The sequence below is a fragment of the Varroa jacobsoni genome, unplaced genomic scaffold (assembly GCF_002532875.2).
Source record: "Varroa jacobsoni isolate VJ856 unplaced genomic scaffold, vjacob_1.0 scaffold_437, whole genome shotgun sequence".
In the NCBI taxonomy this organism is placed as follows: Eukaryota; Metazoa; Arthropoda; class Arachnida; order Mesostigmata; family Varroidae; genus Varroa; species Varroa jacobsoni.
The window spans coordinates 182,027-195,056 of NW_019213339.1; the positions used below are offsets into that span (position 1 = coordinate 182,027).

General features: G+C 42.0%; 3 protein-coding genes across 4 annotated transcripts; 1 reads left to right on the plus strand and 2 right to left on the minus strand.

Annotated features, from left to right (window-relative positions):
• Window positions 1–226: 226 nt before the first annotated feature.
• LOC147753493 (cuticle protein 14-like) lies at window positions 227–2,163 on the minus strand. Its single transcript, XM_086968317.1, has 3 exons — window positions 2,054–2,163; window positions 1,129–1,593; window positions 227–428 (listed from the first exon to the last, which is right to left on the minus strand). Exons 1-3 carry the CDS (start codon window positions 2,057–2,059, stop codon window positions 384–386), a joined length of 516 nt encoding a protein of 171 aa, XP_086824443.1. The 5' UTR covers window positions 2,060–2,163; the 3' UTR covers window positions 227–383.
• A 3,309-nt stretch (window positions 2,164–5,472) lies between these two features.
• Window positions 5,473–7,030, plus strand: LOC111260420 (uncharacterized). 2 transcript variants are annotated; one of them, XM_022833169.2, is made up of 3 exons: window positions 5,473–5,499; window positions 5,917–6,432; window positions 6,768–7,030. In XM_022833169.2, the coding sequence occupies exons 1-3, from the start codon at window positions 5,488–5,490 to the stop codon at window positions 6,828–6,830; spliced, it is 591 nt and encodes a 196-aa protein (XP_022688904.1). In that variant the 5' UTR covers window positions 5,473–5,487; the 3' UTR covers window positions 6,831–7,030. The 2 variants fall into 2 exon arrangements, with proteins under 2 accessions (XP_022688904.1, XP_022688903.1); XM_022833168.2 differs by lacking the exon at window positions 5,473–5,499 and adding an exon at window positions 5,545–5,775.
• A 4,255-nt stretch (window positions 7,031–11,285) lies between these two features.
• Window positions 11,286–13,030, minus strand: LOC111260429 (uncharacterized). Its single transcript, XM_086968321.1, has 3 exons — window positions 12,997–13,030; window positions 12,000–12,572; window positions 11,286–11,535 (listed from the first exon to the last, which is right to left on the minus strand). The coding sequence occupies exons 1-3, from the start codon at window positions 13,006–13,008 to the stop codon at window positions 11,494–11,496; spliced, it is 627 nt and encodes a 208-aa protein (XP_086824447.1). The 5' UTR covers window positions 13,009–13,030; the 3' UTR covers window positions 11,286–11,493.

The following is a 13,030-nucleotide window of genomic DNA, read 5'->3' on the forward strand; positions in this document are numbered from 1 at the left end:
TGTCGACGTTTTCTAACAACTGCTATTTGTTACAATGCTTCCTTTTAACCTTGAAATATTACCGTACGTGTGCTTATTACAAAATGGCAATGTAGTCCATTTGACTATAGGTACTTAAGGAAGAAGAAGACACGCATCGCTTGAATAGCTAGATCACCCTGTTCGTACTTAGTATCACGTTGTCTCATACAGAAAGGCATAGTGTTAAAATAAATATTCCATGTAATTTGGTATTTTTCCGTCTAGCATCGTTTATTTCCTATCATGTATCAAACGCGCATATAAATATAGTTGAAAGGGCAAATGAGATTTGCGTTGGAACAAGCCTGTCAAGCTGATTTTGTTGACTTACGCAGTGTTCAACAGTATCTGCTTATTGCAGACTAACCGTTATGTGCGGCAAACGTTCCGTACGTGGGCAGGGCAACCTGAGAACGTAACGCAATCATCGTTCGTTACTATTGCTAATTGAAGAACCCATATTATGATTTTTTTCTTGCCAGGACACAATCTGAGCAGAGAATGTTCACTCTTACGTTAAAGGCCAATATCTGCGATAATCAAAACAGATATTATTTAAATTACATTGTCCGAAAATTATCCATAATCATTAAACTTGAAACTTAATCCTTGTTGTAGTTGGACTTGAAGAGAAAAAAGCGGTTCAATAAACGTCACAGCAAAGCGAGTGTGAATTGTACACACATGATGAACTTGTCTTTTTCGCCAGTCATTCTTTACTATATAGCAAAATATCCAGCAGTGCTGCCGGGCGCTGCTTCTTACGCCTGGCCCCCAACTGGAAACAAAGCATGTCCATGCTCGATCTCAAGCGCGGATTACTTCACATCGCCAGTACAACCATCCATGCAGCCCGAGTTTTCCAGTTAATATTTTCACGGGACAGAGGAACTCTTCGTGCATGAATGATCACTGTCAGCGTGTGTTGAACAATTCTTTAGGTGTGAGCTAGACTATATGGGTATGATTGCGTATGGAAGCAGTCGACTCACTAAATCCATAGATTTTGGGGGGTAAACTCGCCTGGCTCAACACATGCCAGTCAGTTGTAACTACTGAAATATGACTTCATGCATGCAAAACGAATCTGTCTAATGCTAATCTTACCTGACTATTGATCGTCTGCACCTGAGGACGTTCAGCAACAAGGAGCGGCTGTTCAACATGGGGCGGCGCAAAGGGACCATACTTCAGTGCGGCATCGAAGCCCGAGATTGCGGTGGATCCGATGTAAACATCATTGGGGTTCTTGGACTCGGTTCCGAGTTCATCTGTGGTGACGTCGGCCCTATAGCCGTTCTCATCAGCTACATATCTGACTACACGAATTCGACCATTGCCGAGATTGATTGAATATTCGCCCTCGACTCGACCTTGCTCGTCCCGCTTCTCGATGTGTCCATGCGAGCCATTCGTGTCGTCCAGCTGATAGCCATACTCATACGGCCGTAAAGATTCAGCGGTAACAGCCGAACGGTAAAGGCCTGGACGCCCTTGCCCGATCTGCTGTTGGTCAAGTCGCAGCTGATTCTGACACGCGACCGCGTTAACCAGCGCCAGAAGCAGGAGTTTCTAAAATGTTGATTTATTATTGCCACTAATTAAATTTCACTCTTCTGAATGCTGTATTTTCACAGAGGGTCATGGATAGCGCATACAATTGTAAGTCGTACGTATTCAAGAGACATAATGTAAGCTCGACAAAACCAAGGTGGCCTACCTGGATCCAGTTGAATCATTCAGTTGAAAAATCGTACATGTTCAGAGCTATTACAAGCCAAAAAGCAACAAATTGGCTTATATAAACATACATGCAGGCTACAGACTTCTTAAGGAAAGCTTAATGAATGACCTAAATGTTTAGTTTGCCTAAAAACATTTTGATCATTAGGGCGATGAACACGCAACAGCTTTAATGGCTGGTTATCTTGCAATTCGAGCTATGACCGCGAAGAGGTCAGTATTAAAAATATCAAAGCTTTAGTCTCTTCTTAGTGCAACGTAACGTATCAATCCAAGTACTATGTTTTACCTTCATGATTAAACTAGCTTGGTAGACGATTAGAGTGTCGCTAACAGCAGTTTATATACTACGGCGTCTAACTAGCACGTCTCTCCTTCTGATCAGCTAGATGCACGAAACCCTTTCTTATTGTAGCAACCCTTGTGTGCGCATCATGTCGGGACGGGTTGTCTCGAAGGACCTTGACTTCTACCTTGATTTGTCAAAGACAACGCCACGGCAGCAATGCTGATGAAGTTAAAGATAAACAAACCCCCAAGTCGACAAAACGGCAACGAGCTTGTTACCGTGGGATAGAACAGTTTGCCTAAGCGTCACCAGTTCAAGATGGAGAAGAGAGAGAGAGAAGCCAGTGGATGCTATTTAAATTTTTTCGCCACGAGCAGACGACAAGAGCGACAGCAACAGCGCCTACATCCGTTGAAGCGGGTCTCCCCAGAGGCAACGTGGCTCTCTTCGTGTTTGTAGGCACGCAGCTACCAAATAGAGACGGACGTATTTATGGCAGCTATGAAAAACAGAAGGTTGTTGCTCGGATCTAATCCAGAGCCTATTTATCTCGGTTCTCAATCGTTTAACGATAGCGTTGGCGGTCACGGCGATGACGATCCAAACGGCTTGCTATCCGAACCGCTGCTGCGTGTTTATGTGCTACGATAGATGCAAACAATGCTTAACTACAGAATCTAGGAGCGGTCCTAGAAAAGACCGACGAGTAGACGGAACGCGACGTTTCAGCGATTGATGCGACCGCTGATCAATGGCAGGAACCGCGACAAATACTATACGGATAAAAATCGATTGAGCCAGGGACGAACCTGTTTTAACCAGGCGTCATCTGGACTTGCAGAGCACGCAATGAAGATAGTAGCCCGGGTTCGAATCTACTTAATTATTAAGCATTTCACTACGCAGTAGGTTCTACGTTAGCTCTCGCATTTGGGGATCAAGGGGAAGCGGATACAGAGACGTGATCGTCGGACATATTGAAGCTAGCCTTACTGTGGACTAATGCAATCGTAAATCAGCCCATAGGGCGGTAGCTCCAGACAGTTAATACTGTAGGGTCATAAATTTTAGCCCAAGTTTATGCGGTTTCGAACATGCAAATCTCTCAATAGATTGATCTCATAATACTGTCTGCAGAGACTGCATTCTGTAGCTTATAAAATGCGCAGAGTGCCTGTGTACTCGATTTACCCTTTTTGATGTAGCTTTTGCAAAATATGAAATATCACATATTGATGATAGGAAAATATAAAGTGCGACGTTTTTATGCATTATGTGTACCTCTGTCGATTATTGCTAAGTTGAGGCCTCTCAAAGCTAATTTTTGCTGAAGCCATACTTCATTAGACGGCCTCATTCGCTCTATTCATACCTCCTTCACCTACCTCATTCTATCAGTCAGGAGCGAATGAGGCGTAGATTATACTCAGGCATTGTTAAATCAAGAAATCGTACAGATGAATTTAGTCCGTCGCACTTGGTGGTGACGCATTACCCTGTCCATCACAATAAGCGGTATCTAATTTTATGCACTAATTGGTAAAGGAAGTCATTTTTCAACTCCTTCGTCTTATTCTAAAGACTTTTGCTTATAATATTGCTTTTTTATCAGATCAAATCTGCCTTGCCCTCTACTATCCACCTGATGTATACCAAATAATTAGAAATTTTCAGTCTTATCGACGTCACGTATTGCGTTTGGTTTTCGTTGCGGTATATGCCATCTTATTCTATAGACAACTTTTTCTCTTGGACATTCCTTCACGATAGAACTACGATGTAAGCTTTCCATTTTGCAAGTTAGGTAGCTGTTAATAGTTTTTTTTTATCGACGAATCTAGTGGTGCACTTGTTTATCCGGATACCGCGGTGACCACCCCATGTAAATTCAACTCTCAACTACCTGAAAACGTATTTAGCAAGAAAGTATTCAAGTATCAAACTGTGACCCTGGTAAACTATCCTTTTTGGCATTCGGGCTGCGCAGAAAAGAGTCACCAGCCAAATTTTCAGGTCTGACTTTAAACGTTTTACTATTTTGTACCACAGAAAAACACCTTCCTATCGATTACCGAATGCCAGATAGTTTCGTCAACATATTTGGCAAACAAATACATTTATCAAAATTGCGACTTTTTCGGAAAAAAAAAAGAATTGCTACGCAGTGCAGTCTTTCGAGGCATTGACGCTTTTGGCGAGAAAACGTTCATTAAATTGGCATGAATAGCTCAATAGTGTACGTGCCTGGATTGAAATCGATCTGGAAAATTTCTCTTCAATTTGGGTCGCGTAAATATCCCACTAAGAATAGATAGATCGGGGTCTGTTAGTCAGGTAGCGTAAACCGATTTCACCCTTCACTCCACGTTTATATCACGCGTACGCTTATGTTTTCTGTGACAGTAGCCACACCTGATAAATAGTAATGGATCTTTTATATCCTATGTTGTTCGCTAGTGAAACTACGATATGATTACCTGTTAGCTTTAATTAAGCATGCAGGCATCGAAAACGCTCCACACGTTTAGGTGGAAACTTTCAGGTAACAGCATAATCGACATTTTGAATGTCTGTATCGATCATTGTACAAATGGGCATTCGTAAGGGATTCGTGCAGAATTATAGTGCGTAATGCCACGCTAATATTTGAAACAAGTTAGCAGGCCTGTGCGCCATTCAACGATAATGGCCAAAGCCAATTGGTTTCAAAACGAAGTTATATTCGCCGCTTCATTTAATGGCAATAGTAGACAGGTTTTGGCCATTCTACTGGACTATACCCCCTAGACGAGTGTCCTATTCACGTGGGGATCTTCCTCTCGTTTTATCAGTTCAATCCTCGAGAAGCAAATTCAATAAAAACAACTGCAACAAAAGGCACACAGATTCTACATTGTAAACGAAAAAGCTCTCTGTCGATCCTCGATGGATCATGTTCACATGATCTCATAGAGGAAAGCCAATCGAAACATTGATAGATTGTAGCAATAGGGCTATACGTTACGCCGTGTTCCGCTGCTATACGATGATCATTCTATCATTGTTATTATTATGTGATTACCGTCGACAACAATCCCGCACGACACGCCGGGACACGACCCCGTAGCATCTAGCTATCCCATAAGTTAGCGTTCCGCAGCCGCTGCCGGATGATTTCTGTATAGAATATCTGATAAATGCAGACGGTAATATATCATTTTTTATTTATTAAGAAATGATACTGTAGTCGACTGGGGTCTACTGCGTGGACTAGATGCGTGCGAGATAAAGGGAAACGCGATCGATCTAATGACATGTGGCCCTGGCAGACTAGAATTTAGCTGTTTATCATTTATTTATTAATTAATTACAGTAGCAGTATAATGCTGCTCGAAGCTCAGGGGTATAAATATATTCAAGACAAGTAATATTTCACAGTCACACGCAGCTCAACTATGCTCTTGCAGGTATCATTCAGGTAGTGTTGTTAGCTGCTGATCAACACGTGCGGAAAGATTTCGAATTTACATTTTGTAGAAACTCAAAATGACTCTCTGTAAAGTTTTAATTGAAATGGTGTTCTTCAATTGGAAGGTAGAATTAACGGGATGTGCACATATGGAGTAGTTATGGAGAACCGAATCTCATGGCTACCGAGAAACACATTGCGTACTTTAAAGGATTCAGACAGGTCGTGTCTAGCTTTTTATACGAAAGCTAAATCCCCAGTCGCCCGTGCCATTGTAATTACAATACTCAACGCGATGTACTGGCTTAACTTCGGTCGTCGTTAATCAAAATACTATCTGTTCAACGAATTTATTTAGCGTTACTGTACTATGCACGTCAAGTAGAACAGTAGAGTATGCTTCACTTTGTTTCAGTCAGCTGCCGTCGTTTTCGTCTCGTCGGCCCTATTTGAGGGTTCTGTACTAGCGCAGGATCGTCCCGAGGTGCAGCCTAGAGTTCAGAGCACATCTCAGCCACGGGCAGAGCTCTACGGTGGAACCACTAACTCCCCTAGTGCAGGCAGAAGTACGGCCACTTATGGCCCTCCTCGGCCGTATGAGTACAGTTACCAATTGGATGATACAAATGGATCATACGGACACACGGAGAAACGTGACGAGGGTGGTCGCGTTGAAGGAGAGTACTCAATCAACCTCGGCGATGGCCGAGTTCGTGTTGTGAGATACGTGGCGGATGAGAACGGATATCGCGCGGACGTGTCGACGGATGAACTTGGAACTGAGTCGAAGAACCCCAACGACGTCTATATCGGGTCGACCGCTATCTCTGGAAACGACGCTGCGCTCAAGTATGGACCGTTTGCCCCACCGCATGTAGAGGAACCGGTTCTCATACCTGAGCGACCTCAGATTCGAACAATTGGTAGTCAGGTAAGCAAGACGCACATACATACATACGGTTACTTCTACTTAGTAAATTTACACATGAGGCCATTCATTCACTCGTCCATTTCACGGCCGCCGTCAATGCTGAATTAATGTGCAATTCTGCAATCTACTTTAATTGCGCTGCGCAAAAAAAACTATATACGAGAACAAAGCTAGGCTGGGTTATGTATAGCCAGCCCAGCGTCTACGTATCTCTTAGGTTGTCCGATATTTTACGAAATGTTCAAGATCCATCTTACAGACTTAGGAAGCGTTTAGGTAGTTTTTGAAGCCAATAAATGATGATTTTCTTGCTAAGTAACTTCCGTTACGCACAGGTGGCTCTGCCGACGTATGGCACATTCGCTGGCGCCCAGAACCGTGAGCCTACTCGGGTTTAGGTCATCCTGGCAATCTACTTTTCCGTTCATACGCCAAATTTCATCATGCGGAGGCTGAACGCTTTATGGCTCATTGTGCATACCTATGTCCGATATCTGTCCTAATCACTACATTACTTTGTACTTTAGGTCACTCGGTTTATGCCGGGGTAATTCGTTGATTGTAAATAAAGTTCCCATAAAAGGGCTTTGCTTATTGATTTGTAGGGTAATCAAATTTTCAGAGTTATTGGCATTAGCCAAAAATAACGTTATTAAAGGCAACGAACGATTTGTATTTTGAACCTTTTATTGTATATGGTCATGATATTCTTCCATAGTTTCTTGACACGGGACATATGCGCTCATTAAGACCTAAAGAAAGCTAACAAGTAAAGGTTAGTCGAACGGTAAATCGTACCGTAGAGGGCAATCGCTAGGGGCTGTGATAGTCTCGAACCTGTATTGATTCCTTTACCGGTCGTTAATTAAGTCGTCCTTTAAAATGAATGTTGTTTTTCTATCCTTTTTTTTTTGGACATCCTATTTATGTAAGAGTGATCAAAGATAAGATCGGCGAAGTGTGTTTAAGCTTCGATACGCCATAGCACTTAAGTTCGACAATGATGATTTTAGCGAAATTTCTATGTAAATTTTATGTACAAGTAGTCACAACCAGTTAAAAGGGGATTTTTCGAAATATGATTTTGCTCATTTTAAGCGACATGAAAGTAAAGGGGAAATTTCCCAATAATTGAACTGCTCGTACAATATTTGCTATACAACTTTTTAGAAAGAACGAAAATGTAAAGTACACTTTAAGAACCCTAAATTTATTTTTCATTAAACCCAGTTTTATATATATATATATATATATTTATTTTATAAACATCTAAATGCTAGAGAACCGACGTCTCTAATCTGTCGTTCAAGATAATTCGTATTGTTCATGTTTATATACTGAAACTTAGATCTGTAGGTTTGGAGCTGAGGCAAATGGCCAACATTATTCAGGTGCTCTGAAGGCGATTTTTTGACTTGGCACATTGAAAGGTACCTAAGAACGTGCTTTAATGTCGTTCTTTTTTTGTCAGGCGTCTATCGATACTTGTCGCACTAAAAGAATTAAATAGGTCAATTGTAAACTGGACTATCGAAGGCGTGGGTTGAAGTCTATGTTAGCAGGGCAGACATGAGTTAAATATCAATGTCACTACTGCCGACCTTGAACAGCACGTATCCTCCCTCGCTTGCTGCGAAATGCTTAACCTCAAGTGTTGATAGGTATTCAAAATTGCTTGTGGTTCAGCATTGCTTTAGCGACGGAATTGAAATGCTGTGAACAATTCAGATGAAATAATCTAAGGTACCCTTCCAGACCTTCAAAGATTTAAGCGCTTAGTACTTTCATTCAATACCTTAAAAAACTCAAGTGCAGCAAAAGGTTAGACAACTAACTGTAAACTCTATCAAAGGGGATTACATCCGTATTACGCGAGACTATTCTCTGTCTCTAATCATTTCCGTCACAGCTACCCCGAGATACCCCGCTATTATTGATGCCCAGAGAACTTTCACTGCCTCAAACTCATGTAACTTTAATAGGTGAATATGCTACTTACACGGTCTGTAAATACATCATACAATGTATACAGTACAACCGTATCTATATAAATACAATTGTATACGTAAATTAACTGTATTTCTGTAAGATCTTAAATAGCAGTATTACAATAGTTTGTTAGAACGTGCGGTACGTAATCAACACTGAGCAGACGTTAATCGATGAGAGACGTGATCTGATAGATTATGGTTGTTATTACGTTGATGACGGAGGTAAACTTCAATGCTAGTTGTGTGAACAGAAAGTGATAAGGCGCACGCACCCTTGGGCCAAATGGACTAGAATTTCATGAAATAGGATGTAACCCATTGTCGGCTCGTGTATGCTCTAGCATATACATATATATTCGTTGACGTTTGCTAATTCCAAATCATTTAATTTAAACATATTCTGCAAAGTATCAGCTAATATTCTGGCTTTCCCAGCTGTTATTGAAGCGTGTAACGACATTCTTCGATTAATAAAGAACGTCCGTAAGGTGACAGGTTTTAGGCGGCCCTTGATCCTCGACAATATCCGTGCTACACAGATGCTGCTCAGTGATACTGGGTTTGATCTTTTATGCAAAATATGATCAAAGCGATTAGAAGGATTATTTTATTATGAAAAAAATTTCCTTTCAATACAGAGGTATAAACTCCCTTCATTTGTTCACAGTGTACTGTTGTTTTGTTGATTTCGGTTGACTTTTCCAGATGCGTTTCCTGCGCCAAAGACGGCAACGCACTCTCGTTACGTACCGAGAAAGACACCCACTCTAGAGCTAGCCTGGATCCGGACGCTACTGGGGCCGTAAGTTATAGTCGTCCTCAGCTATAAATACGGTTACCGATTGGATGATACAAATGGGTCGCATGGGCACGCAGAAAAACGAGAGAAGTCCGGTCGGGCCGAAGGCGAGTATTCGATCAGTCTCGGTGACGACCGAGTTCGTGTCGTGAGGTACGTAGTCGGCGAAAACGGGTATCGACCGAATGTACCGACGGATGAACTCGGTACGGAGTCGAATGACGGCCCTCGAGTACAGGCCATTTGTCCCACCTCATGTAGAACAGCTAGTCCTTGTGGCTGCTTGATTGCAGATTCAGACCATTGATAAGTATGGGGAATAATGTGCTTGGAACTAAAAATAACTCCGATGAGCGCCGATTCATGGAAACAAATGACGATGACGAAGTTCCAAATGGTGAAAAAATGCTTTGCTTGGGTTTTCCTACGCGACCTATTGAGGTAGCTCCGTCGACGTACGGGACCTTCGCAAGGTACCAAAATCGCCAACAGTCCACCTGGCCATATCGAAGTTAAAAATTGCACACAGAGGGCAAATTACCGAATTGACTCAACTAATCCTACCTTCTATAGTATACACGTTTCAGCTTACGCTGTTCACAACCCGCACCAATACACCATACCGATGATAGACCGTCACCTAGTGTAAACTATAAACACAAATCGATAATTGGAGGTTATCGATGTTGTTAGCCTAAATATCGAATACATATACATGGATAAACTGGGCTGTTGCAGCGCTCGAGTATCTTGGGCTTAACTAAGGATGTCTACGCCTTACAATAACATTTGTCATTATAACACGCCGTGCGCGGCACGACCTTAGCCAGCGATTAGCAGCTAACCAGTAAAATATTGCCTGATACTGAAGCACGCATCGAGGGGTAGCTGCAGTCGAGACCGTCGTTATATAGAAGTGAGCTCAATAGATGGAAATGAAGAATCCGGAGTGAAATAAACAGTCTCAGGGGCATATCTAAGCTGAAGATTCAGAGTCTTACAAAGCGCTGTGATAACACAGCATCAAGAGGAATGGCCCTAGGACACTCCGTCTGTTTTCTTTTTTGGACGATAAACTAATAATAAACTGATGTCTACTTAATCTTTGTTTGTTGTATAAGTAACTTTTTCGTATTGCAAATGCGCTTCTACTTTTTTTTTGTGATCTAAATTTTGAGTCATCCTTTCACCAAACCCAAATTCGCTCGATTTTTGGGGCTCTGTGAGGCTCCAAATTTGAATGGGCTTTAACAAAATTTCAACTTTTCTTAGACCTATTCATTGATAGCTAGTAAAGCAAGTTTTCTGCTGTAGATTCCTGGCTGGCACACTTATGTTCGTGATTCATTTTGTCTTCATACTTTATTCTTGTTTACAGAAGTGATCGAAGTTTCGGAAGCAAAGCATATCTGAATTCGACAACGTCTGTATCAAAATGGCCTCGTTATGGATGCGTACATATTGTTTACGCACTCAGATATCCCGAAGGTAGTTAGCTAAGTTAACAGCAATAATAATGTAGGTCGTTTCCGTTGTCACGTGTTGCAAGAGCAAGTACCTGAAACGCTTGCATAGGTACATACGTACATGGTCGAAGCGCATGTGTTGCTCTAAAGTATATTTTGTATCTTATCACTCAATGCTAAATGATGATTTAAGCTATCCGAGATCGTCCTGTCGACTATGTCTGCAGATATATCTACAAGTGTCCCGGATTAATTTATTCTGTAAACATCGATATCAATAAGCCCCAAGTACTTTTGTTCTATCCGTTTGAACAGTTTGACTAGGTGCAAAAAACGTGCCAAACATACCATGCATTGATCCCTAATGCACGGTAACCTTAAGAAGAAACGTTTAGTAGTGGCGGCGGCTGTAAAAAGTTGACCTTGACTGGGTGGGTGGGGTGGGGTGGGGGGAGGGGGAGGGGGTTCAAGTGCACTAGTACTTAATTGATGGTCGTTTTGCCTACTGTACTTTATATTAATCACAAATTGTACATGTCTCGTCAAAAACCCAGGTCAATATCGACAACTCGTATATAAAGCAAAGAACTTCAGCTGTGACGATTCGCAGAAACGAACTCATATTTATTTCTCACTCATGCGTTTGTGAGCGTAAAAAAAAATTGATAAGCTTGCTTACTAGTGCACTGATAATGGCAATGGAATTAATAGATCGCTTGCTTTGTCTAATAAGGAGCTAAACGAAATCTAGGTGCGACGAGGGCATCCCTTATGAGATGTCAACCTTTGAAAAGCTTCAATCCGTTTACCCATGTGCTGCGAATGTTCCATATGTAGGAAGATTGATCTGAAAGGTTGAACAGAACGAAATTTTTCGTGTACTTAGAAATGCAACGAATCTAAAGCCAGAGTATAAAACTGTGGGACATATGCTCAGTATATAGAATGACTCTAGATAGTGTCGCCCGAGCAGAATGTAAGGCCGGATGCGAGAAATATGAAGGATAGACAAAGTCGACTTTTACGTTCAACGATTTTGAAGGCACAGCAAAATTCACGAAATATAAATGAGACCTTTGTCAAATAAGCAAAAACAAAGCTATGCAAATTATGCATTGAGAAATCTCATTGTCGTACTGTTTTACGATATGTTCGCTAATTATAAGCTAAATAAACGCTTATCCAGCTTTGGAACAATATTTCGTTTTACATAGTTTTTTTTTTTTTTCCATAAATTTAAAAACACTCTACTGCGCAGGTCCGGCAGCTTGAGCAAAGATATTTAGGAAAAGACAAAATATATTATCTTACTCGGGTGTCAATTTCTTGCTGTTTAACTACGCGCGGCGCTTCGGGACGTGGGTGTGGTTCGAGGGGCACCTCAATATGCGGGGGTGCAAATGGACCGTATTTGAGAGCGGCTTCATATCCCGAGATGGCAGTCGAACCTATGTAAACGTCGCTCGGGTTCTTCGATTCGGTGCCCAGCTCGTCTGTCGAGATGTCAGCTCGATAGCCATTCTCATCAGCGACGTACCTCACTACACGAACCCTACCATCGCCTAGATTGATCGAGTATTCGCCTTCGACGCGGCCCGATTCATCACGCTTCTCAATATGGCCATGTGAGCCTTGCGTGTCATCTAGCTGATACCCGTACTCGTACGGTCGTGGTGCGTATGATTCACCGACGTTCACCTTCATTTGCGTCCTGCCATCTACATACCTGTCCTGACGATAGGCCCATGGGTCTGATTCCCTTAGCCGGGCCGTGCTGAAGCTTCCCCGGTCAATCACAACATCGTAACCAGCTTGCTGCAACTGTTTTCTGAGGTCTTCTTGTGAATAGGCCACTGTGCTGATGCAGACAAGAAATATCTCCACCTAGAAGATGGCGTTCAAGATCAAGAAATCGGTAATATTAGAAAGCGTCTCTCGCAAAGTACGTACGCATCTGCCAATGTAGAGCTTATGGGAAGTGGTTGAAAAGACGCTGGCTTACGAAAATGCAACGGGGCACAGCTACACCAACGCACAGGCACTCACAAATGGCTTTTCCCGTATCACCGCGTACTGCGAACAAATACCTTTATCTTTAATTGGACTAGTGTAATAAACAAATCATCTTATATGTATGGAGAGAAAATAAAATTTTGAAAGAACGCTGGTTTCCCGCCCGTTGACCCATTTCTTTTCCTTGAGTAAACATGACACATATCACTTAGTCGAATCACCAAAATTGATGATTAAACATCGGTTTGTCCTTTTCGATATTTTGCCCCGCACACATCAGTACGTCATCGCCTACCTTTAAGAACATTGTGTACGTATGAATTCGCCGG

Excerpts from the sequence above, each read along its gene's own strand:
- LOC147753493 (XM_086968317.1), bottom strand. Across the intron at positions 429-1,128 it reads TGCAGACGATCAATAGTCAG|GTTGCCCTGCCCACGTACGG; the intron begins GTAAGATTAGCA and ends TTACGTTCTCAG.
- LOC111260420 (XM_022833168.2), top strand. The coding sequence starts at position 5,641 with ATGTGCACATATGGAGTAGTTATGGAGAACCGAATCTCATGGCTACCG. Across the intron at positions 5,776-5,916 it reads CCCCAGTCGCCCGTGCCATT|TCAGCTGCCGTCGTTTTCGT; the intron begins GTAATTACAATA and ends ACTTTGTTTCAG. Across the intron at positions 6,433-6,767 it reads TTCGAACAATTGGTAGTCAG|GTGGCTCTGCCGACGTATGG; the intron begins GTAAGCAAGACG and ends CGTTACGCACAG.
- LOC111260429 (XM_086968321.1), bottom strand. Across the intron at positions 11,536-11,999 it reads AGCAAGAAATTGACACCCGA|ATCAATCTTCCTACATATGG; the intron begins GTAAGATAATAT and ends TCAACCTTTCAG.